The sequence below is a fragment of the Suricata suricatta genome, chromosome 8, assembly GCF_006229205.1.
Source record: "Suricata suricatta isolate VVHF042 chromosome 8, meerkat_22Aug2017_6uvM2_HiC, whole genome shotgun sequence".
In the NCBI taxonomy this organism is placed as follows: Eukaryota; Metazoa; Chordata; class Mammalia; order Carnivora; family Herpestidae; genus Suricata; species Suricata suricatta.
Window position 1 is genome coordinate 130129533 of NC_043707.1, and position 25779 is coordinate 130155311.

The window sequence follows — 25779 nt, forward strand, 5'->3', positions numbered from 1 at the left end:
AAGGCGCCAAGTGCTCTGAAAGGAGATCATCATCCGTGTGCGCCACCCACCCTGCTCAGTTTTGTCCGCAGATTCCATGTCCTTCTGCTAGGGTTGGGGGACGTCCTTTCGTTCAGATTCTCACAGTTTGTAAGTTCCAGATGGGGACGGAGAGGGGCCTGGGTCCCCTCTGGAGCCTCCGCTCCCTTAACATTCCAGCGTGTGGAATACTGGGGCCTGAGGATTCTGAGGCGTGACAGGGGAATAATGGGGGCGTGTCGGGGGGGTCTGGAGGGCGGTCCTCCAGATGGGTCACCCACCCCTGGCACAGGGATGCCCGGAGGAAAGGGAGAAGCACAGGGGGTCCTCATGGGACAGAGACAGGAGAAGCAAGCAACTTTCAAGGGAGAGGGAGGGACTTGGTGACAGCGCTGACCTTCCTGTACCAAGTGAGACACTAGACCCTTGGGGAGACAGACCCTGCGCCTGGGGTGGGCACCCCACGGGACAGAGGTCTCATCTGCAATGTAGGGGCGCCGGCCTAGCTGCGGGAAGGATCGGAGTGTGGGTAGGGGTGGGAGGAAAGGAGGTGAGAGCGGGGATTGGGGGCCGAGGGTGTCAGGGGCACCTGCTCTGTGCTCCACCTGCCACCCCCCTCCCCACTTGGGGTGAACTGTGAGAGCCTTCAGAACAGCCAGTGTAGCCTCAGGCCCTGGTGCTGTGTGCCCAGCTCGGGCGCATGTCCCTTAGACAGCTGCTGGTTGTGTAGGCAAAGGAATGAGCAGCTCGGGCTTCTTTGGATGCAAGATAATATGGTGAGACATGCAGTCCTGGGAGCCGCACAGGCCTGGGTCTGAACCCAGATCTCCTGCAGACTGGCTGTGTGGTATTGGACAAGACGCTGGGCTCCTCGGAGCCTCAGGACTGAAGCGAGTGATCTCACAGAGTGGGGAGGAGAATACGGGAATACAGCTTGCAAAGGCCCCCCAGCAAACAGAAGGTTCCGGGGTCTGTTGGCCGGCCCACCGTGATTTAAAATGAAGACCATCAAGATCTTCAAGGTCCCAGGGTCATTCTGAGGGGTGGGATTTACCCCTAGAAACTCATTAACAGTGAAAAGGGGTTTTGATGCACCCATAGACATAGTGTTCGTGTCGCCTGAGAGGAATCCAGAGCTGGAGGTAGGGCTGAGGGGGCTGGAAGCCTGGAGAAGAGGTGGGAGGTTGAAGAATGGCTGGGGGGGCGGGTGTTGGAGAGACAGAGAAGTGGGGTGTGGGCGCAGAGGCCAGGGGTCTGTGTTGGGCCTGGTGATACAACCTAAGAGGTTGAATGGGGGAGGCAGGAGAGACACCAAGAAAGGCTTTAGAAAGGGATGGGTCCAGTGCGGGGTGCAGGATGCTTTCGTGAACCACCTGTTGCTATTGGAGACCTTGGGGCTCCCAACCTTGTTCCTTGACCTCCAGAAGAACTTGGGGTTTTGATCTATAACAACTGTGACATTCTGGGGCATTCTTTACAATGCATATTTAGGAGGTGCCTGGTGGCTGACTTGGGCTCAGGTCATGATCTTAGAGTCTGTGAGCTCGAACCCCACAGCAGGCTCTGTGCTGGCATCTCAGAGCCTGGAGTCTGCTTCGGGTTCTCTCTCTCTCTCTCTCTCTCTCTCTCTGCCTCTCCCTTACTTGCATTCTGTCTCTATCTCTCAAAAATGAATAAACATTAAATTTTTAAAAATGCATATTTCATATGCATATTCAAGGCTCTGAGAAGTCCTGCAGCACAGAGCCTGTTCTAATTATTTATTGTTTTTTAACTTTTTTGGTTAACATTTATTATTATTAAGAAACAGAGAGAGACCGAGCATGAGCATGGGAGGGGCAGAGAGAGAGGGACCCACAGAATCTGAAGCAGTCTCCAGGCTCTGAGCTGTCAGCACAGAGCCCGATGCAGGGCTTGAACCCACGAACCATGAGATCATGACCTGAGCCAAAGACGTTTGCTCAACCGACTGAGCCACCCAGGTGCCCTGAGCCTGTTGTATTTTAACTCAGCACTTTACAAATGTATTTGGCCTCAGAGCTCTTTTGTGTGTGAGTGTGTGTGTGTGTGTGTGTGTGTGTGTGTGTGTGTGTGGTGTACCTCATGGGACCAACATTATTAGGATCAAAGAGCCCCATTAGGAAATGCTGGGGGTAGGAGAAAGTGCATGTGTTTGGGGACCCAACAGGCCCCGGTTTACTTCCTGCTCTGTGGCCTAGCTGGCATTGGACCCGGGGCGAGTGCCCTTGCTCCTCTGAGTCACTGTGAGAATTAGGAAGACCATGTGGGTAGACCGCAGGTGGCGAGCTCTCCGCTTCGGCCGCCTGCCCCTGTGGTGGGGGCCGGGTTCTGACTTTTCCCTTGAGCAGGGCTCTCTGTGTTACAGGGTCTGTGTGGGCTGCTGAAGAGGTGCTCAGGTACTGGGCTTGGCGGAACTCTGATTGGAGTTCCCCTGTGGGACCACAGAAACGGATGCCCCTCACCTGGTATCTTCATTGGCTGTGGCACAATGGACAACAGAAATGCCCAGATGCACGTGGAGGGAAGGATCAAGGCTCCAGGGGCCCAGCCAAGTGCTGGCATGAGCACCACCAGCAAGAGGCCTGGTGTTGAGCCCACCATATCAGGAGCCAGCCAGGTAGGGCCCTGCACCTCATGTTCTGACCCTGCTCTTCCCAACAGGTGCCTTTCCCCTCCCCTGCCCAGGCTTCCTCTCCAACTGCTTTAATTAAGATTCAATTACAAGTGACACAAAACCCAATTTGAAATGGATTAGACAGGAGTGAGAACACATCAGCTTGGGTTAATGACAAATCTGCCAGTACACTTCAGGTATGGCTGGATCAAGGTGCTAACTGAGTGTCTGTTGGCTCTGCCTTCCAATGTGACACTCCCAGGCAGGCTCTCCCTGCAAGATGGCAAGGTTTGCCCTGGCCCCTTTGGCTTAAAATCTTCTCATCTTACATCCTCTGGCATAGGCTCCCCAACAGGAAGAGAGCCTTTTTGCAAGAGTTGAAGGAAGTCTCTGTCGGGTCACATGCTCATCCCTGAATTAGTCACCATGGCAGAGTGTCCTGGATCTCTTGGTATAATGGATCCAGAGGTGGTACTTGGTTCCACTGAACCCCATGGGCTGAATGGGGTTCCCTCTCTCTCTCTCTCTCTCTCTCTCTCTCTCTCTCTCACACACACACACACACACACACACACACACACTGCTAGCTTTTTTTTTTTTTTTACCAGGATAGATGCTGGGTGGGCAGAACCAGAATTCCTACTTATCTCCTATGTGCCCCCTGACGGCTGCTCAAGGCTTCCATCCACGACCCACCTCCCCAGCGCCCAACCTGCATTCTAAGCTTCTATCATCCTTCTCAGTCTCTTTCCATCCATTCTTTTACGTGCCAAGTGGCATGAACGGAAGAGCACAGACAAAGCCCTCCCTCCTGTCTAGTTTCCCCAGAGCCAAAAATGTCACCATAAAAAAAAAGTCAACATTCCCTTGGGTAAAGTATTACCCTCTCCCTGTAGCTTCTGTTATAAGTCATGGCTTCCCCTGGGGGCGGGGAGAGCACCTGAAGGCCGGGGGGCCAGCCTTAGGAGGAGGCAGGACAGGCCTTCAGGGCTTCCTTCACCTCTACCCCTGATTTATTTTTTCAACAAGCAAAGTCATGGCTCCCAGTTATGTAACCAGCCACATGACCTTGGGCAGGCCATGGCTCCCCTCTGAGCCCCACTGCCTGTGTGTCACAGTGAGGACCGAGTGGGTTCGATCCCTGGGGGCACAGGTCCTGCCTCCCAGGGTAGGTGCCCTCCGTGTTGGCTCTTGTCACCACGCTGCAGTAGAACAACTGTCATCGATTGATTGAGGCAGGTCGCCTGGAGTTTGCTGTCTCAGGTGAGACTCGGAGCTGGCACCAGTCGCTGGCTCAGCTATAGACCAAGATGGACATCAAAATCCGGTTCCAGAGCCTGATCTGTGATGTAGCGGAAATTGTGGAAGTCTCTCACAGATCTTCTGAGAGCCGAGGTGTCCCCCAGGGGGCTCTGACAGGCTGTCCTCGGGGGTTCCCCCTGGCTCAGGTGCTACCTAGGACTCCAGGTTCCTTCTAGAGCCCTTAGCCCTGCTGGGATGGGAGAAGTCTCAGCCTAGCCACTCCCTCCAGCCCCGCTGTCTCCTCCCGCTCTCCCGCTCCTCCGCCCCCTCTCCTGCCCCTCTCCCCCCTCGCCTCTCCAGCGTCTTCCCCAGTCAGGCACAGGACGTCCCTGTCCCTGAGCCCTGGACCTGAGCCCTGGACGATGTCCAGGGAGAGGGAGGAGCCCTCCAAAACGGTACTTATGGCCAACCCTGAGGCTGGCACATGGGCATCTCTGTTCCAGGTTGCGTTTCCAGATGCTGCAGGGATGGGCAGTGGGAAGCAGCCCTCATCAGCCCCAGGGGGGCCAGAGAAGGGACCAGAACACAGGGAAGCCTCAGAGGAAGGGCCTCGGGAGCTCAGGACCCAGGAGCAGAGGCATCCGGAACGACCAGGGTGAGCTGGGGACTTCTTCAGGAAGGTCCAGGTGGGGCGCCTGGGTGTCTCAGTCAGTTAAGCATCCGACTTTGGCTAAGATTGTGATCTCACAGTTTGTGAGTTCGAGCCCCATATCGCATTCTGTGCTGACAGCTCAGAGCCTGGAGCCTGCTTCAGATTCTACCTCTCTCTCTGCCTCTCCTCAGCTCATGTTCTGTCTCTCAATAATAAATAAATGTTTAAAAAATATTAAAAAAAAAAAAAGGCCCAGGAGAGAACTCTGTGAGCCGCCTGGGGGACAGGCAGGAGGCGGGGCTCCCAGCCTATGGCAGATGCGCCCTTAACCTTCTCTCTCAAGGGGCACAAATCCCGCTATATGATCGCTTCCTGAACCTTCCATCTGCACTGGCTGCTAGACCCACAGGACCACAAGCTTCTTTCATGTGTCCTGCTCAGCCTCAAATCCCTCATGCCTGGGCCTGTGCCTGGCACCTAGCAGGTGTCCAATACACAGGTATTCACTGAATTAACAGAAGAATGAACATAAGAGAGGCCGAGACTCGGAAACTCGCATTTCCATGGCATTATTGTTACTATTTTCTAAATATTGTATTTTAACTTGTCTACGTTAAGAATCTTACATATTAAGGATTTTGTTTTTAAGGAATTTCTGCTCCCAACATAGAGCTCAAACACAGAACCCTGAGATCAAGAGTCACGTGCTCCATGGACCGAGCCAGCCAGGTGCCCCAGAGTGTAATCTTTTTTAAAAAGAGAAAATTAAGGGGCGCTTGGGTGGCCCAGTCGGTTTAGTATCTGACTTCGGCTCAGGTCATGATCGCGCAGTCCGTGGGTTTGAGCCCTGCGTCGGGCTCTATGCTGGCAGCTCAGAGCCTGGAGCCTGCTTCTGATTCTATGTCTCCCTCTCTCTCTGTCCCTCCTTGCTCACACTCTGTCTGTCTCTCTCTCAAAAATAAATAAAAACATTAAACATTTTTTAATTAATAAAAGAAAATTGAGAGAGAAACAGACAGAAGCCAAAAGGGAAAGATTTGGGAAATAGAAATAGTTCAGACGAGTCAGCTTATCGTTTTCATTTCCTTATAACCAAAAGCCTCTGAATAATCTCTTCTACATGGAAAGCTGGGGGAATGAATCAAGGCTAGGTCAGGCCCTCCTTCCCCCGAGATGGGAACCGCACACCACACTGGTAGAAATAGAAACCATTTCAACACATCTGCTCAACAACTTAACCATTTGTTTAAATGGCCTTAAAAATACCTTTACCTTCATCCATTTCAGAAATACACCCTAAGGAAATAATTGGAGATGCAGGCAAAGTTTTATGCAAGCTTTTTCTCTGCCACGTCATTTTATTTACTTATTTTATTTTTAAAAAATTTTTGAAGTTTATCTCTGAGAGAGAGACAGAGTGCAAGTGGAGGAGGGGCAGAGAGAGAGAGAGAGAGAGGGAGACACAGAATCCGAATCAGGCTCCAGGCTCTGAACTGTCAGCACAGAGCCTGATGCGGGGCTCGAACCCACAAACTGTGAGATCATGACCTGAGCCAAAGTCAGATGCTTAACTGACTGAGCCATCCAGGTGCCCCTCTGCCATGTCATTTTAAATAACTGAAAATCTGGAAATGCCAGTATGCCCTAAATATCCACTACAGAGGAATGGTCAAGTATGCTTATCTATAAAATACGGAATTTTCTACTTCACTTAAAAGGCATGTTTATGAAAGACGTTTTGGCATGGAAAAAAATTAGGTTAAAACAGTAATTGAAAAAAGATTACAAAACTGTATGTACAATATAATTGTAACTGTGTACAATTAAGCAAATGTTTGAAGACAGTAAGGAACTAAATCTCGTGATAAATACACGTGGGCATTTATAGAAAGAAACTTGGGGGAAATACTCAGAACATGAAAGTGAGATCAGACCGGCACAGACTGAAATCCTGAGCTGTCTCCTTCAGCTTTATGAGTCTGGACTCAAGCCTTCAAGTCCCTCAACCTCTGTTCTCTCTGATTTTTTGTTTTTTCTTTCTTTGTTTTTTTTTTTTTTAAGATTCTTTTATTTGTAAGTAACCTCTACATCCAGTGTGGGGCTCAAACTCACAACCCTGACATCAAGAGTCACGTCCTCCACCGACTGAGCCAGCCAGGAGCCCCTGATTTTTCTTTTTCTTCTAAACAACAATAACAATAATAAAATCCTAACTTCCCTAAACATTAATGTCATAGCATCTGGGATTTGGGGAACTCATGTCAGTCCTCCATTCATTTTCTCCAGCATTAAGTAGGCACCGATGGTGTGCCTAGTCCTGCACAGGGTGGGGGATGGGGGTGGGGGTGGGGGCTGGGAAATACAAAGGAGTCTAAAAAATGATCCAGGAGCTGGGGTGTCGCTCTGTTGTTCTCCCCAGGAAAAAGCAGCCGACTCCGGCACCCCAACAAGGGCCCGGATTGCCGCAAGGAGGCCATGATCAGACCACGCCAGGAAGTGAGCTGGCGGTGCTGCCTTCCAGGGTCCCCGCAGTGCAGGAAGGGCGGCAGCAACAGGGCTCGGGGAAGGAGACCGAGGACCAGCAGGGGAGACGGCAGAACCCGGGGACCATGGAGGGTCAGGTCCCTGAGAGCCACCAGGTAATGTCCATGGAGACGTGGCAGGAATGACTGCCCCACAGCGGAGACGAAGGAGCCTCCTGGGGCCCCTCATTCTGTGTCTGCTTCTCTCTGTGCCCCTGGCCATGTCAAGTGCCCAGTCTGTGTGGGTCACTGGGAGATTCTGGATACTCTTGATTGCCCCCAACAAGCCTTTACAGCCTGTTTCCCCACAGGACGTCCATGGGTGGGGGGGGGGGAGGGCTTGGGGGTTATGGGTACAATAAAAATAGGCAGGTGCTGGATTTAACCAAGTTCAAATATCATATCAATTATGCTAGGATATCCTAGAAGCCGCTTCTTAGCTGATGAGCTTCTGTAAGGCCTCGCCGGTGATGGTTAATGCATGGTGCCATTTTTGAGCTCATTTTACTTATTGTCATTTTAAGAGTATTTTCTTAAAGCTTCAGTGAAGTATAATGGACACACGCACGTACTTCCAACGTACAGTTCGATGTTTTGGACGTAGGTATGCACCCATAAACGCAGCACCACAATCAACAAAGCAAACATGGGGCGCCTGGGTGGCTCAGTCGGTTGAGTGTCCGACTTCAGCTCAGGTTATGGTCTCGCGGTTTGTGAGTTCAAGCCCTGCGACGGGCTCTGTGCTGACAGCTCAGAGCCTGGAGCCTGCTTCAGATTCTGTGTCTCTACCTCTCTCTCCCCCTCCCCAGCTCATCCTCTCTTAATAATAAATAAACATTAAAAGAAAGCAAACATAATCTGTCTCCCCCCACTAAAATTTCCCCAGGCCCCTAGAATTCCTTCCCGGCCCCCCCACCCCATCCCCAGGCCACCACTCATCTGTTTCCTTCTCTTCTATGGGTTTGTTTGTATTTCCTCGAATTTTAGGTAAACGGAAGTGTACGGCGTACATTCTTTTCACCCGTCTTCTTTCACCCGGCCTGATTATGTTGAAGTTCGGCCATGCTGTTGAAGTAGCAGCACTGCATTCTTTCTGTTCCTGAGCGAAATTCCATTGTATGCCCGTCTCTCCGTGTCATCCCTTCGCTTAGCGATGGACATTTGGTTTGTTCTCCCTTTTTGACTATGACAAATAAAACTTCTCCGAACATTCGTGTTTGCGTGAACAAAGGCTTTCATTTCTCTTGAGCAAAGAAGCAGCTAGGACTAGAGTGGATCGTATGGTGGGCATATGTTGAGCTTATTAAGAACCTGCCAAACTTTTCTCCGAAGTGACCTTGGGCTAAGCCAAGATGTCCCCACCAGACGTATTGGAATACCAGCCGCCCCACATCCTGCCCTAAACTTGGTAGAACCAGTCTTTTCATTTTAAGTGTTCTGACAGGTGCCTCTTCAATGCTCATGGCGGCCTTAATTTGCATTTTCCTAATGACTAATGAGGTTGAGCATTTTTAAATGCCCTTCTAGGCCTTCTGTAGATCTTCTTTGGAGAAATGTCTATTCAAATTCTTTGCCTGTTGTTTTCAGTGGATCAGTCATTTTTATGTTGAGTTGTAGGAGTTCTTTATATATGATGGATACTAAACTCTTATGACATATATGATTTACACACTTTCTTCTTCCATTTTGTGGATTGTCCTTTCACTTACTGCCTTTGAAAAAAACCAGGTTGGAGGTGCCTGAGTGGCTCAGTCGGTTGAGTGTTCGACTTCAGTTCGGGTCATGATCTCACAGTTCGTGAGTTCGAGCCTTGCGTCGGGCTCTGTGCTGACAGCTCGGAGCCTGGATCCTGCTTTGGATTCTGTGTCTCCCTCTCTGCCCCCGCCCCCACTCCTCACACTCTGTCTCTCTTTTCAAAAATAAACAAACATTAAAAATTTAAAAAAAAAAAGCAGGTTGCCAGGCTGTTTGTTTTCTTCTGATTGAGTTTGGAGAGTTCTTATATATTCTGAATACACTCCTTTCTCAGATGTGTGATCGGGGAGTGTTTTTTTCCCAGTCTGTGTCTTGTCTATTCCATTCTCTTAACAGTGACTTTCAAAGAACAGAAGTTCTGAATTTTGATAAAGCCGAATTTATTAATATTTTCTTTAGGGCTCAATTTTTTGGTGTTATTTCTTAGACATCTTGGCTTAACCGAAGGTCACATCAGATGTTCTCTTACGTTTTCTTCAAGATTTTTAATTTTAGGCTGAACATTTACATTTAGGATCCATCTTTTTTTTTTAATGTGTATTTTTGAGAGACAGAGTGGGAGAGAGGGAGACGCAGAATCCGTAGCGGGATCCAGGCTCTGAGCCATCAGCACAGAGCCTGACATGGGACTCGATCTCACGGAGTGTGAGATCATGACCTGAGCAGGAGGTCAGCACTCAACCGACTGAGCCACCCAGGCGCCCCTAGGATCCATCTTGAGTTAACCCTTGCACGCGCATGTGTGTTGGGTGGCGGTTCGATTCTTTGCCTGTGGCCATCCATCCACCCCAGCACCATTTGCTGAAGACGCTCCTTTCCATACTGACTGCACCTTGGTTGTAAGTCAGGTGAGCATGCATGTGTAAGCCTATTTCTGAACTCTCTTTGTTCCATTCATCTGTCTATCCTTATTCCGGTCCCACACCGTCTTGATCATAAGTCCCTTTATAATAAGTCCTGAAATCAGCTGACACAAAGCTCCTTTTTTAGGGACCACCATGTGGGATTCTTGTGCTTTGAATTCTCCTTGGGAAATCACCTTTATTTATGTTTTTTATTTATTTTTGAGAGACAGAGAAAGACAGCGTGAGCAGGGGAGGGTCAGAGAGAGAGGGAGATACAAAATGTAAAGCAGGCTCCAGGTGCTGAGCTAGCTGTCAGCACAGAACCCGACGCAGAGCCTGAACCCACGAACCATGAGATCATGACCTGAGCCAAAGCCAGACGCCCAATCGACTGAGCCACCCAGGCGCCCCTGGAAATCCCCTTTAAAGGGAACTGCCTCACTTCCTCCAAGGTCCCCTTCTATGTCTATGACTTTGCATAGACGATGACTCCTACGGGCCTCGGCGTCTTCATCCCTGCAAACGAGAATCTGTGCTACCTTCCAGGGGTGCAGGGAGCGCTCTGTGGGAGGATGTTTGCAGTGCCTGGATCAGAGGGAGCCTGTGATAACGGCGAGTGTGGAGGTTCACCTGGGAGCCAGGACGGGGCTCCTCATTTTGGCATCCTTGTCCTTGGCAGGGCCCGGAGTGTCAGCCTCCCCAGGGTCGCCAGGCAGCTAACGGGGCAGACACAGCACAGCCAGCGAAGGCTTCTTGCGCCTCGGACAGCTGTGGGCAGCAGCGGAGAGACAAGCCCTCCAAGGAGGTGGACACCCCACATGTCAGGCCACAGGGGGCTCTGCCACAGCCTGGCCCGTGGAGACATGAGGACAGTTCTCAGGGGGCAGGGCCGCTAATGCCCATGGCAAGTCTGGAGGAAAAGACGGCCAGCTCCTTCCCACGATCCACGCCCGGACTTGACCCACCCAAAGGAAGGTAAGCTGTCCTCCGCTGCCATCCCCCACCCCACGCCCTGACCCACCAAGGTCATGCTTCTGGTAAGTTACAGGTGAGGTGAATTCTAGTCCTGACTGCTCCTGACCTGATGCAGGACCTCGGGCAAGTCATGCCCCTCTGGGCCTCAGTTTCCCCATCTGGATGATAGCCCTAACACCAGAATTCTTTGTTCCGCAAACCTGTACTTCAAGGGCCTTGTCCTCACATACATGGGGATGTGAGGGAATGCGAGGCCCCCCTGAGATTAGAAGGCCGGAGGGATGCAGGGATCGGGCTGGGCTGTGGACCTGAGTGTCCTGGGGGCTGAGGGAAGGTCAGAGCAAAGGACAAGTCTTGTGCTGAGCCCCTCTGCCACCCGGGGGTCTCTCCCTTATTTAGGGTCAAGGGTGTGGAGATCCAGCCAGCACCAGGGCCTGTTCCTCCACCAGTAAGTAGAGCCGGCGTGGGGGGTGGGGGGGCCCAGGTGGGCAGGAAGAGGAAGGAGGGACTGTGATAGTATTTGGAGTCCAACTGGGGAAGGTGCAAGTGTGAGTGTGCACGTGGATGGGCACACATGCGTGTGTGTTTGCACATGTGCATGTGTGTGCGTCTTGGGGGGTGGGGGTGGGTCATAGGATGCCCTTGTCCTCTGGAGCTTGGAAAGAGGAGCAGAACCCTGGGCTGGTAGCTGGAGGGGTTTGTCAGGGGGAGATTTTCTTTAGAAGGAAGATAACGTTGCATGTTTATGCTGATGAGCAAAGTAGAGCTGATGCTTTAGGGACAGAGTGCGTGGCAAGAGCCGCATCTCCTTTGGGAGAAAGGACCGGGCAGGCGTCTGTGCGACATAGCGTGGTGGCTGGAGGTGGGCTGGGGACGGCCCATTCCTGTACCGGGAGGGACAGGTGCAGGGGGTGGCTGGACCGGCCAGATGAATGAGTGGCCATTTTTTAAAAATATTTATTTTATTTTTGAGAGACAGACAGACAGAGTGTGAGTGGGGAGGGGGAGACAGAACCCAAAGCAGACTCCAGGCTCTGAGCTGTCTGCACAGAGCCTGATGTGGGGCTCAAACCCAAGGACAGTGAGATCATGACCTGAGCTGGAGTCAGACATCCAACTGACTGAGCCACCCAGGCGCCCGTGAGTGGCCATTTCTTAGGCGCCCAGCACGCCTTGTCGCTGGGCAGTCGTGGATGAAAGAGGCAGACAAGGTCCTGCTGCCCTGGAGAACCAGTGACAGGAGAGGCTGTGTGGGACAGTCTGGCTGGCTGGAGGCCTCCCGGACCCCCTCTCGTGTCCTGTCCCCAGGAGGTGAGGGGCTCTGGAGAGAGGAGGGACCTGGTCTTGGTGCAGAAGCAGCCTCAGGAGCCCATGGCGGCCGCAGGGGCTCCGAACCTCGGGAGCCTCCGGCAAGGCTTCATGCAGTGCCTGCTGGAGGTGGAGGAGGAAGAGGCCATGCATCGGAGGGCAACAGCCAAGGCCCAGGCCCTGCCAAGCCGGAAGTCCCCCAGGACCCTGACCCCCGTGCCCACCTCAGCCTTGAGCCTGCTTCTGACGCTGCCTCAGACCCCGGCATTGGCCCCTGCGGTGGCCCCATCCTGGACCCGGTCGCTGGCCCCCAGGTCAGTCCCCACCCCTGGGGGAGCCCCGCTCCCAGGGCCTGCGGCTGCACTGCCGGCCCCCATGCTGGACACAGGCTGGAGAAGGGCAGAACCCCTGCGCCTGAGTGGAGAGAGGAGCCTGAGCAGCGCTAAGGCATGGTAGGAGCCACCCCGAAAAGGGCGCCCAAGGTCACAGCCTGTGTCCCAGGGCCCTTGGCCCCTCTCTTCCAGACTCTTGTCCCTGTCACCGCACCTGTTCCTCCTGCTCCTATGTCCTCTCTCCGTTTCCTCTCACTTTCGGCCTCTTCCCTCCCCCACATCTAGGTCTTTTTTCCCCATTTCTGACAGCTTTTCCCTTTCTAACCCTCTCACGGCGTGTCCCTTCTCCTCATGCCCCTCACCCCTGCCTCCTCTTCACCGGGATCTCTCTGAGGCTCTCCTGACTTCCCCAAGCCTCCCCTCCAGCGTCCTTCTCCTGCCCTCCCCTGCCCCGCCCCCCCTCGCCCTCCCTTAGCTTCTCGGGGTGGCCCCTGGCAAGGGTGGGCGGCTGGACTTGTGCCCCGCGCCCCACGTCATCCTCTGCAGGCAGGAGCTGGAGGAGCGCGGCCTCCTCAAGCTGTATCAGAACTGGGAGGAGAGGCCGGAGGAGCACCTCACCCTGAAGCAGGAGGAAGGTGAGGGCAGGCCTGCCCCAGAAGCCCCCCCAGTCCTTGCGGGTTCCGGGCCCAGGCGGGAGCAGGAGGACAGGTCACACCACAGCCCTGGGCGTGGGCCCCGTGGGGACTACTCGGCTAGGGGGAAAGTGCAGGGTGGCAGCTGGCTGGGGGGGTCCGAGCTCATGCTTCCAGCTTCAGAGCCACGCCTCTGAGCACATGCAGCAAGCCCTGCAAAGTTCTTTAGGTTTTTGAGGCATTTCTGCCTCCCCCCAGCCACAGCACCCCAACTTCAGCCCAGTCTACTATCCTCTGGAGGCAGCCTGGGTAGGGGGCAGGGCTCCAGGTCCCCCATCTGCCCTGGACCCTCCCTCACCATTTAGCAAGACCACTTGCCCTGGACAAGTCCCATTTCTCACCACATTCCACCCCCTCCAAAACATTTTAAGGGGGGAAGGCACTGTGCCCTTTGTCTCCATTGTTCTTGGGGCCAGGCCTCGAGACCTCACCTGCCCGCAAGGAGGAGGGGTGAGTGCTGCCTCCATGTGCTGCTCGGGCTGCCTGGAGCCTCACGCCCCACCCCACCCCCAGCACCACACTGTCCTCTTCCCACGCTTCACTCCTCCCCCAAGTCTGTGACCCTCTCCGTCAGCCGCCGCGGCCCCTCTAACTTCCCCAAATGTGCTCTCTGGCTCCCCATGACCCCTTCCTGGGGTCCGTTCTGTGTGTCAGACTTCAGAGTTGATTATGTGCCAGGCACCGAGTGACACGACTGCTCTCGGAAGCACCATTCTGTCCATCTCACAGATAGGAAAATTGAGGCTCAGAGAAAGACAGCGACTTGTCCGTGGCAATTGTATAGTCGGCTTGGGCCGCCATAATGGAGCGTCACAAATTGTGTGGCTGAGCATTTATTTCCTCATAGTTCTCAAGGTTAGGAGTCCAAAGTCAAGGTGTTGGCAGATTTGGTTTCTTCTGAGGCCTCTCTCCTTGGCTGCAGGCCGCCACCTTTTCCTCCTTGTGCCGTCATGTGGTCTTTCCTCTGTGCACATGCATCCCTGGTGTCTCTTGTATTTCCACATTTCCTTTCTGTGTAAGGACACTGGTCATATTGGATCGGGACCCATGCTACTGTCACATTTTAATTTAGCCACCTCCCGGGGCACCTGTGTGGCTCAGTCGGTCAAGCGTCTGGCTTCGGCTCAGGTCATGATCTCACATTTCATGAGTTTGAGCCCTGTGTCAAGCTCTGTGCTGACAGCTCAGAGCCTGGACCCTGCTTCGGATTCTGTATCTGCCTCTCCCCCGCTCACACTCTGTCTCTCTCTGTCTCACTCTCAAAAATAAACAAGGATTAAAAAAATTAAAAATATATATTTAAATTTTAATGCTTATTTATTTTTGAGAGAGAGAGAGAGAGAGAGACAGAGTGTGAGTGGGGGAGGGACAGAGAGAGAGGGAGACACAGAATCCAAAGCAGCCTCCAGGCTCTGAGCTGTCAGCGCAGATCCCAACATGGGGCCCAAACCCATAAACCGTGAGATCATGACCTGAGCCAAAGTGGGAAGCTCAACCAACTGAGCCACCCAGGTGCCCCCAAAAACATTTCTTAAATTTAATTTAACCACCTCTTTATTTTATTTATTTATTTTTAATGTTTATTCAGTTTTGAGAGACAGAACACAGTGTGAGGAGTGGGGCTAGACAGAGGGAGACACAGAATCTGAAGCAGGCTCCAGGCTCTGAGCTGTCAGCACAGAACCCAACACAGGGCTTGAACTCACGAACCCTGAGACCATGTCTTGAGCCGAAGTCAGACACTTAACCAACTGAACCACCCAGGCGCCCCTTAACCACCTCTTTAAAGGCTCTCTCTCTAAGACAGTCACATGCTAGGGTCGTGGGGACAGGGGCAGCCACAGAAGGATTTTGGTGGATGCAGTTCAGCCCATAGGGGCAACTCGGCTTAATATTAAGTAGCAGAGCCCGCTGTCTCTCTAGGTCTGTTGATTCCACCTGCATTTTGCTGCGGGCTGAGAAGCCGGGCACCCTCACGTCATGACCAGGCCATGGCTTTGGGATCAGTTGGCGCTGCTCTGGAATTGTCTCAGTCTCCTTCCAGCCCTCGGCTCTGGTCCAGGCAAGCTTTCCTGGAAGCCACGCCCACGCAGATAATTGACCACGGAGCACCAAACTCAGAGTCAGAAAGCCCTGCCTGGTCACCTCTCTCTAAGCCTCGGTTTCCCTATCATTACAAAAGGAACACACACCCCACTCTTACGAGGCTGTCATAAGAACCAAATTCGAGAATATGGCTGTGAAGAGCCTAGCACAGGGCCTGGCACATAGCAGGGGTGCCCTCAACGGTGGGCAACCTCCTGGTACAAAATGAAGATCGCGAAAGAGCCTTGCGTGTGCGCCCCAGCTGACCCCTCGGGCCGACCTTGTAACAGAGAGTGGAGTGGGTAGTGGGCCTGCGCCTTCCACCCGTTGCTCGTTCAGTTACCACGCCCCCCCCACCCCCTAGCCGTGGTGGTAAAGGCTGCGGGGGCAGGAGGGTGGTTGGGAGGAGTGGGACGAGGGTGGGAGGGACTGTCGCCGCCTCACGTGCCCCCCTGCCCGCCGCAGCCTTCCGCAGCTACTTTGAGATCTTCAATGGCCGCGGCGAGGTGGACGCCCAGAGCCTGGAGAACATTCTGCTGCTCGTGGGCGTCTCCCTGACGCCGGCTCAGGTGGACGACGCCCTGACGAGCGCTGACGTCGACGGTGAGTGGGGGGAGGCGCCGTTCTCAGTCCCAGGCGGGGCTCCGGCCACGTGGGACCTTTGCAGTCACACAGGGCCCCACGCTTTTTTTTTTAAATTTTTAAAAATGTTTTTTACTTGTTTTTGAGAGACAGAGAGAAACAGCATGAGCAGGGGAGGGTCAGAGAGAGAGGAAGACACAGAATCCAAAGCTGGCTCCAGGCTCTGAGCTGTCAGCACAGAGCCCGACCCGGGGCTCGAACCCACGAACCGTGAGATCATGACCTGAGCCGAAGCCGGACGCTTAACAGACTGAGCCGCCCAGGCGCCCCCAGGGCTCCACACTTAAAGGGCTCTGCACATGGTTGAACACTCCGCTGTGGCAGTCTGGAAATTTTTCATAAGTTTTGAGTGAGGGGCCCTATCCTGCACGTTCGTTTTGCACCGGGGCCCACAAACGATGTAGCTGGTCCTGGCCCCCAAAGGTAACGGTTTCTGAGCACCTACTCAGTGCCAGATTCTGGGGACCCAGGGATGACCACGACCTACCTTCTGACCCCAGGACGTGGGTGATTTCTGAGATTCCTCCCTTTTAGGCCCTCATGTGTGCTTCACAGGACATGCTTCTGTGACTCGGTAGCTCATCTGACCAGCTGTGTGACCTTGGACAGGTCACTGAAGTTCACCAAGGCTGTTTTCTTAAATTTTTTTTATGTCTTTTCTTTATTTTAGAGACAGAGAGAGACAGCATGAGCAGGGAGAGTCAGAGAGAGAGGGAGACACAGAATGTGAAGCAGGCTCCAGGCGCTGAGCTAGCCGTCAGCACAGAGCCCGATGCAAGGCTGTTTTCTGTAAAATGGGGCTGATAGCAGTATCCATCTCCCCAGGCTGCTGAAAAGCAAATGAGATCATCCAAGCCAAGCATTGAGCACAATGCCTGGTGCCCAGAAGACATTAACTGCTAGTATTAGTCATCCACCAAATATTTATTAAATGCTCACGAGCGGCACCTGGGTGGCTCAGTTGGTTAAGCATCCGACTTTGGCTCAGGTCATGATCTCACAGTCTGTGAGTTCAAGCCCCACATCCGGCTCTGTGCTCACAGCTCAGAGCCTGGCCCCTGCTGGGGACTCTGTGTCTCCCTCTCTCCCTGCACCTCCCCCACTCATTCACTGTCTCTCTCAAACGTAAATAAAAACATTAAAAAAAAAATAAATGCTCACTGTGTGCCCATTCCTGGGCAGGACACTGAGAATGGAGAGGTGTGTAAGACCCATGAGACCTGCCCTTAAGGGGCTCACCTAGACAGGGAAGTAGGAGTCATCGAAGGCAAAGCACTTAGAGTGGCTTGGAGGAAGGGATCAGGAAGGAAGGCTTCCTGGAGGAAGTTGTGCCTGAGCCAAATTGTGGAAAATTAGATAGGGGTTAGGTGGGGAGAAAAGGAAGAAGGGCATTCCTGCTGGGAGAAATAACTTAGACAAAGGGAAGAGGATGGGGGGAGGGTCTCACACGGTTTGACTGGCTACATGCACGACATGGGGAGCCGTGAAGCTGTAAGGGTCCTGGGGTTCTGGCCCCTCTATCTGGCCTACCAGGCTTCCTCCATCTCCGCACAAGGGCGAATCCACACACACAAGCCAGGAATTGACCCCGGCTCTGCCCCTACGTGACTCTCTGGAAACTGCTTTCTATCCTCGGCCTCCAGCTTTATCTGTGACATGTGGAGGGCGTTTTTCAGGATTTGAGATCATTCATTCATCTAGTGGTTCAGAGAATATTTGCTAAGACCTACCTGTCTTTTTTTTCTTTTAAGTTTTGCTTATTTAAGTAATCTCTACACCCAATGTGGGGCTTGAACTCACAACCTTGAGACTGAGTCGTTCGTTCCAGCCAGGCGCCCCTGAGACTTCTTGAGCCCTGAGGATACAGGGCAGAACAAAACAGACCCAGCCCCTGCCTTCCAGACCCTCCATTACATTCCAGATCTTACGAGTGTGGTTGAAGTACAGGGTTTTACAAAAGTGGGTAATGAGGCAGCTGACTTGGTCAGGTCTGACTTCCCTGGGGAGGGGCGGTCAGGCAGAAGCACACGTAGGATGTTTACTAAGCGAAAGAGTTGGAGGGCGCTAGAGAGGATTCAGGAAGTGGAGGCAGCACGTGCAAAGGCCCAGAGCAGAGAATGTGGCCCCCGGGGAAGAACAGGCTCGTGCTGGAGGCGCTTGGCACCAGGTGAGGCTGGAGTCAGGGAACAGGCCAGTCCTGCAGGGCCTTGAAGGCCGAGGTGGGACTCTTGTAGGCACATAACTGTCATGCAGTGACTCGCCCATGGTAATACTAACAGTTGCTGATATTTAGGGAGCTTATATAAGATGCATCGCCCTGGTCTAAGCACTTTGCTTTATGAGATCATTCACGGGCTAGGTGCTAGCTATAGATGAGAAAACTAAGGCTGCGGGGGTGGTGGTGAAGAGGCTTTCCAAGGTTGCACGGATAGCAAGTGGTGGGCTGGGGATGTGAAACCAGGCTGCTGCCTCAAGATCCCAAATTCTAGGAGCTTCCAACCCAGGAGGTTTTAATTTTGCCGCCTACTTTACTCCCTGCACCTCAGATCCATGCATTGAATGTATGTTATATATGTGTTCAAATGTGTCGTCTCTGTGTTTTATCATCAAACCCACGGAGTCAGTGCTAATGACCGTGGCTGGGCTGCAATGCCAGGACCTGTTCCGGAAGGCCCTTGCCCACTGTTCTCCCTCTGGCCTCCCCCAGGAGATGGTCACGTGGGCTTCAAGGACTTCTTGGCTGTGATGACAGACACCAGGCGCTTCTTCTCCTCCATGGGTGAGCAGGGATGCGCCCAGAGCAGTGAGAGCTTGGGCAGGATGGAGGGCGGGTATCCAAAACTACCAGATGGTAATGGGATGCATCATCCTGTGTCCCCAGAACAGGACGCCTTGACGGACATGACTCCCCAGAACCCCCACACTCTGCTCTTTGAGATCCTGTCCCTGCTGGTGGAGATGCTGGCCTTACCCGAGGCGGCCTTAGAGGAGATCACCAAGTGAGTGGGGCCGGCGGCCGGGGGCTGGAGGGTTGCAGACACAGCAACGGCACCTAGTATTTTGGAAGCTGATAATTAGGATTCTTAGCTGCAAGTGAAAGACACCCACAGAAAACCGGTTTAAGCAAAAGGGGAATATATCGGCTCACATAATGGATCATGTCTCAGGAATGGCTGGATCCAGGAGACCAGATGATAGCATTAAGGCTTTATCTCTCCTACGCATCCCTGTACACTGGCTCCAAACTCAGCGAGGTTTTTCTCACAGTAGGAAGGACTGCAACTAGCAGCCCCATACCCACACCCTCCTGGCTTACCAACCTAATGGAGCCTGCCTGGGGCCAGAGAACACTAGAGATGGAAGCTTCCGCATGTTTCCAGAGTGGGCTGGCGGGTGGGTAGTGGTTCGTCTAAGGAAGGTACAGCTACATACCAAAGGAACATCAACACTCAAGGGCTAACAGCAAAACATGATGGCAGAGTGCCCAGCTGGTGTCTCTGTGGATCTCACAGAGTTTGTCCCTGTCACTGAGGCCAGGCCCTGTCCATGTGGGGCCAGAGGAGAGGGAGTGGCGGCAGGCTGTTCCAGCTTAGCCAGCCCCCCAGCATCTGTGAATTCCTCTAAGTATATAAAACTCTGGAGAGCATACATGGATAATTTTAAAATCAGTGAAGCAAATTCCATGTGTCCATCTCCCCAGTTTAAAAATAGCCCTGCCCAATAACCGCAAAGCCCTGGGGGCCCTGCCCTAATCACAAAGCACTCTCTCCCCAAACAAGAACAAATCATTATTCCCTGGCTTTCTGTTTTTACATTTTCACTGCTTGTGTTTTTCCTTTATTGAAAATTTCAAATATACAGCAATTTGAGAGAATTTCACAGGGAACGTTTATATACAGAGATATATACGTAGAGATTTCGCCATTGCCAATCTGCCATGCTTGTTTGGTCTACTCAGCCCTCTACACATCAACCCGTATTGGTGTTTTATTCATTTCAAAAGAAATGAGGGTCATTTCCCTCTAAATACTTCAGCAACCTACCAATAACGAAAGATCAATACTTATTCAGAGCTTTTTTTTTTTTTTTAATAATTTCTTGAGGTGTAATTTACATTCAGCGAAGCACACAGACCATCCGTGTATGAGTCCGGGCAATCCGGATCCCTCTCAAGTTATCTAGAGCTTTACCAACACCCCAGAAAGTGCCCTCGTGATCCTTCCCAGTCAGTGTCAGAACCCAGCCCTGCTCAGACCACCGCTCTCCTGGCCTGTTTTCCATCACGGATTGGTTTGGCCCGTAGGCAGCTTCGCATCAAGGGAAAGGTGCGGCCTGCCGTCTTAGTGTCCACTGGTCGGACTCAGCACGATGCTTTTGCGCTTCGTGTTCACCCCTTTTAATTGCTCACCGTGTTCCTTTCATGCGTCTACCACAGGTGGTTCATCCATTCTTTTTCAGATGGTCTCTTTTTTATTTTATTTATTTTTTTATCAATGTGTTTTTAAATGTTTATTTTTATTTTTTATTTTTTTAACGTTTTATTTAATTTGAGAGAAAGAGAGAGAGAGAGCGCGCGCATGAGCAGAGGAGGGTCAGAGAGAGAGGGAGACACAGAATCTGAAGACAGGCTCCAGGCTCTGAGCTGGCAGCACAGAGCCCGATGTGGGGCTTGAACCCATGAACCGTGAGATCAAGACCTGAGCCAAATTTGGACACTCAACTGACTGAGCCACCCAGGCATCTTAAGAAACCTCCTTTTAAAAAAAATTTTCTTAGGGGCGCCTGGGTGGCTCAGTTGGTTAAGCCTCCGGCTTCAGCTCAGGTCAGATCTCACGTTCGTGGGTTCGAGCCCCGCGTCAGGCTCTGTGCTGACAGTTAGCTCAGAGCCTGGAGCCTGCTTCCGGTTCTATGTCTCCTTCTCTCTCTGCTCCTCCCCCTCTCATGCCTGTCTCTCTCTGTATCAAAAATAAATAAAAAACATTTAAAAAATTTTTTTAATATTTTATTTATTTTTGAGAGAGAGAGAGGGTCAGAGCATGAGCGGGAGAGGGGCAGAGAGAGAAGGAGACAGAATCAGAAGCAGGCTCCAGGCTCTGAGCTGTCAGCACAGAGGCCAACACAGGGCTCGAAGCCACAAACTGTGAGATCATGACCTGAGCCGAAGTCGGCCTCTTAACCAACTGAGCCAGCCACCCAGGCGCCCCACATGGATGGATTTCTGAGCTGTTTCCAGCGTGGGGTTATAATGAATAAAGCTGCCATTAACATTTTCATACAAGTCTTTTTGTGGACACATATTTTTCTCTTGGGCGAATCTGCAGAAGGGAATCACAGGTGGGTGTACTTTACTTTTGAGAAATCACCACACCTTTTTCTAAGTCGGTGGGATTGTACCATTTTACGATCCCACCGACAATATGGAGGTTCCAGTTGCTCCACATCTTGGATATATTTGGTAGTTGGTCCTTCTTCTGGTAGGTATGTAGCGGTGCTTTCTGATCTTTACTCACATTTGTTTGTGTTCCTGAATCCTTTATGGTTTAGCTTTTCGTATTTTTGACTCATACTGTAGTAAATCATTGTTACTTGCTTTTTCTCCTCAATGTTATCTTCTTGTGATTCATACATGTTCTTGTGTATAACTATTGATCATTGATCATTTTCTTTTTTTTAATGTTTATTTATATTTGAGAGAGAGAGAGAGCTTGAGCAGGAGAGGGACTAGGAGAGAGGGGGACAGAGGATCTGAACTGGGCTTTATGCTGATAGCAGCCAGCCCAGTGCAGGGCTTGAAATGAACCATGAGATCATGACCTGAGATGAAGTCAGATGCTCAACCAACTGAGCCACCCAGGCTCTCCGATCCTTTATTATTTTCACTGCTACATACGATTATGTACGACCTATCAGTCTTTGTTCTGCTGTTTGGCATTAGAACTGTACTCAGTTTCCAGTTCTGGTAGAAACGGTGCGAATATTCTTGTATACGTGTCCTGGGACACACGGGCAAGAGTTTTTCCAGGGCGGCAGTTTTCAAACTTTTTGGTCAACACCCCTTTACACTCTTAAAAATTATTGAGGATACCAAGGAACCCCTTTGCTGATATTTTCGATATTTGAATTTAAAATTGAGAAAACATTTTAAAATACTTAACTTATTTAACAATAATACCCCCATTACATGTTAACATAAGAAAAACATTTTAGGGGCGTCTGGCTGTTCAGTCGGTAGAGCATTTGACTCTACCTCAGGGTTGTGAGTTCAAGTCCCATGTCGGGTATGGAACTTACTTAAAATTTAAAAAAAAAAACATTTTAAGTGAAAACTATATTTCCCCAAAAAAAGTTAATGAGAAGAATGGCAGTTATACGATAGTGCAAATCTCTTCAGAGTCTGGCATAAAAGAATACAGCTGGTTTCTCCCATCTGCTCTGCATCCAACCTATTGTAATATATTGCTTTTAAAAAATGTGTATTTATTTTTAAGAAAGAGAGAGCGAGAAGGGGAGTGGCGGGGGGGGGGGGACCAAGAATCCAAAGTGGGCCTGATGAACGGCTCAAACTCATGAACATCAGATCATGACCTGAGCCAGAGTCTGACGCTTAATCAACTGAACGGCCCAGGCGCCCCTGCAATGTTGCTTTGGTTGGACCATAAGGAAGAACTCTGGCCCACACAGATATGTAACTACAAGAGGGAGTATTTTAATTGTCTTCTCATTTACTATCCACATATCATGTGGATATATATTTATTTTTTTGATATGACACCAGACTGGACAAGCGGTAGAGTCTTATGGGATTGCGATGTGGAAGCTGAAACCTTGTCAATGAGCTTTCTGTACTATTTTATTTTATATTATTCGAGTTTTATTTATCTAAGTAATCTCTACATGCAATGTGGGGCTCGAACTCATGATCCTGAGATCAAGAGCCACTCATTCTACCAACTGAGTCAGCCAGGCGCCCCTGCACTCTTTTAAATAAGAGTCTATTGGTCTGTCTCATAGTTTGAATGATTCTTCTCCCATCAATGTTTCCCTAACACACACTGGTCATTTGGAAAATATCATGTATCTTCCAAATGTAGATAATATATTATAACCAGTACATATATGACATACACTAATTAACATCACCACTAACACAGAAGGGTCTTTAAATATCAGAAGTGGTGTGTGTGGCTATCATTCATTCATTTTCACTGCTATAAATAAACTATTTTGTATAAGAACATGTATATGCCTGTATTAATGGATTTAGGTTTCTCCAAATTCTGACTTTTTCTTGAAAGCTTTAATTATATCATAGGCAACAAATGCTGTCAATTTTCCTTGAAGCGATGGGCTAACTTCATCCACTTTTAAAGAAATATCTGCCGAATATCGAAAGCTCAATAACTCTAGTTTGTCTTTCTTTCAAGGAAAAATGGCATTCAATGCCTAGGGCAGGAAAATTTTTTCATTTCTGTCTTATTTATTTGAGAGAGAGAGGGAGCATGAGTGGGGGGAGAGTCAGAGAGAGAGGAAAGAGCGAGACCCCCAGGCAGGCCCCACATCAACAGCGCAGAGACTGACGCAGGACTGGTCCCACGACCTTAAGCTTGAGATCGTGACCTGAGCTGAGGTTGGACACTCAACGGACCCATTCCGCGCCACCCAGGCGCGCATTCCGTTACTGTCTTGAGAGTTTCCAACTGGGACTGACGTAAGATAGGTGAACAGGAGGGGACCCTGGCTGGCTCAGTCGGAACAGCATGTGACTCTTGATCGTGGGATCATGAGTTTGAGCCCCACGTTGGGTGTAGAGATTACTGAAATAAATAAAACTAAAAAAAAAAAAAGATGAACAAGAGAAAAGCAAACAAATCTTATTTACATGTACATGGGTGCCCTCGTGAGAAAAATGAAGAGCCAAAGAAAAGAAATGACTCAGGCTGAGTATTTATACACTAGGTTGGACAGAGACTAGTGACTGTGGGAAAGTAACAAATCTCTATGGGCAGACCGAAGGAAGAGTTACTTTAACAAGCTCTGGGACGGGGTTCTCTAGGTCAAGGCTCCCCTCTCTTGTGATAAGAATGTTTCTTCCTCCTGGTACAGAGAGGGCACCTTTCACGTGGGAATTTTATCACCTGCTTTTAGAAAGAGAACAAAGTGGGTACTTGGGTGGCTCAGTTAGTTGAGTGCCCAAATGTAGCTCAGGTCATGATTTCAGGGTTTGTGAGTTCGAGCCCCACATCGGGCTCTGTGCCGACAGCTCAGAGCCTGGAGTGTGCTTCAGATTTCTGTGTCTCCCTCTCTACCCTACCCCAACTTGTGTTGTCTGTCTATCTCTCTCTCTCTCAAAAATAAACATTAAAAAATTTTTTTAGAAAAAGAGAAAAAGAAGATCTGAATGTTCATCTTGCATCTGCTGTTTTTCAAGTGCTTTTAACTAAAATAACCATGTGGCAAACTGGCCTGTTTTGCGGTGACATGTCCTGAACTCCCCGCCCTGAAAGTTGCCTGTAAATTTACTTTGCCCCCCACCCCCCATAAATTTCATATATTAGAAGCTTCATTGGTGGCTATGGGGAGAAATTCAAATTAGAAGTTGTGAAGTAAGATATCTGTAAAAGGGGGAGAAAATCAGATTGTAACAAGCAGGAAAAAACTAATGTAAGAACACTCTCCCATATTTCACTGGTTCATTCAGTCCTGACACGAGGTCAGTTCAGTTTGTGTTCATCCTACACTGGGTTCGTTGAGCTTCCTGGTTGTATAGTTTATATCAAATTTGTTTTTGGCACATTTTTCTTTAAATATTATTTTTTTATGTTTATTTTTTATTTACTTATTTATTTATTTTTTGAGAGACAGCGAGATACAGTGCAAACAGGGAAGGGTCAGAGAGAGAGGGGGAGAGGGAGATACAGAATCTGAAGCAGGCTCTAGGCTCTGAGCTGTCAGCACAGGGCCCGACACGGGGCTTGAACCCATGAACCACGAGATCATGACCTGAGCCAAAGTTGGATGCTTAACCAACTGAGCCACCCAGGTGCCCCTAAATATGCCTTCCCCTCTTCCCCTTCTGGGACTCCAATTCCATAACACTAAAAATATTTACTGGGGCGTCTGGGTGGCTCAGTCAGTTGAGCATCCAACTCTTGATTTCAGTTCAGGTCATGATCTCAGGATCATGGGATCAAGCCCCACATTGGGCTCTGTGCTGACAGTGTGGAGCCTGCTTAAAATTCCCTCTCTCTCTCTCTCTCTCTCTCTCTCTCTCTGCCCCTCCTCCATTCTCTCTCTCTCTCAAAATAAGTAAATAAAAAAAACATTAAGAGAAATTGTTTGTTAGGCCACGGAGATTCTGATCATTTCATTGAGAATTTTCTCTGTGTACTTCACTTTGCATACTTTCTATTGCTAAATGTTCAAGCTATAGTTTCTTTTGCTGGGTCTAATCTGCTCTTAAGCTCATCCAATGAAATTTTTATTTCAGCTCTTGCATTTTTCATGTTTAGATATTTCATTTAGTTCTATGGTTTTATTTCTTTCATGTTCATATTTCCTTTAAGTCCTTGACCCTATTTATGATAGTTCATTTAAGGTCCTCTTCTGCTAATTCATCATCCTTGTCATTTCTGGGTCTGCTTATATAAACTGCTTTTTCTTTTTTTATTGGTCATTTTCCTGCTTCTTCTCATGTCTGCTAATTTTAATTGGATGCTGGATATTGTAGCACTTCCTTTATTGAATGTCTGGATTTTCATCTTTTTTTTTAAGTTTATTTATTTTGAGAGAGAGAGAGAGAGAGAGAGAGCACACAGGGGAGAGGCAGAAAGTGAGTGAGAGGGAGGATTCCAACCAGGATCCACACACTCAGTGCAGAGCCTAATACAGAGCTCAGACTCACAAACCGTGAGATCATGACCTGAGCCAAAACCAAGAGTCAGACGTTTAACCAATTGAGCCATGCAGGTGACCCTGGATTTTGTTCTTTAAAGTGTTGAATGGGGGGGGGGGGCGGGAGGGCAGGTGGTTAAGTTACTGAGGATAATTTTCTTTATTTCAAGGTTTTATTTTATTTT

At 50.3% G+C, this 25779-nt stretch overlaps 1 protein-coding gene across 2 annotated transcripts in view; it reads left to right on the plus strand.

Moving 5' to 3' along the window:
* The first annotated feature begins 276 nt into the window (after positions 1 to 276).
* Positions 277 to 25779, plus strand: part of SPATA21 (spermatogenesis associated 21) — a 32151-nt gene continuing 6648 nt past the window's right edge. Inside the window, exons 1-11 of one of the 2 annotated variants that reach the window (XM_029947550.1) lie at positions 277 to 428; positions 2405 to 2656; positions 4399 to 4550; positions 6967 to 7186; positions 10349 to 10644; positions 11044 to 11092; positions 11953 to 12404; positions 12831 to 12919; positions 15527 to 15664; positions 18411 to 18482; positions 18585 to 18702. In XM_029947550.1, the coding sequence (XP_029803410.1) occupies positions 2528 to 2656; positions 4399 to 4550; positions 6967 to 7186; positions 10349 to 10644; positions 11044 to 11092; positions 11953 to 12404; positions 12831 to 12919; positions 15527 to 15664; positions 18411 to 18482; positions 18585 to 18702 (1715 nt within the window). In that variant the 5' untranslated portion in view covers positions 277 to 428; positions 2405 to 2527. Of the gene's footprint in view, positions 429 to 1088; positions 1161 to 2404; positions 2657 to 4398; positions 4551 to 6966; positions 7187 to 10348; positions 10645 to 11043; positions 11093 to 11952; positions 12405 to 12830; positions 12920 to 15526; positions 15665 to 18410; positions 18483 to 18584; positions 18703 to 25779 lie in introns of those variants that run through there. The other variant, XM_029947551.1, reaches the window with a different exon arrangement.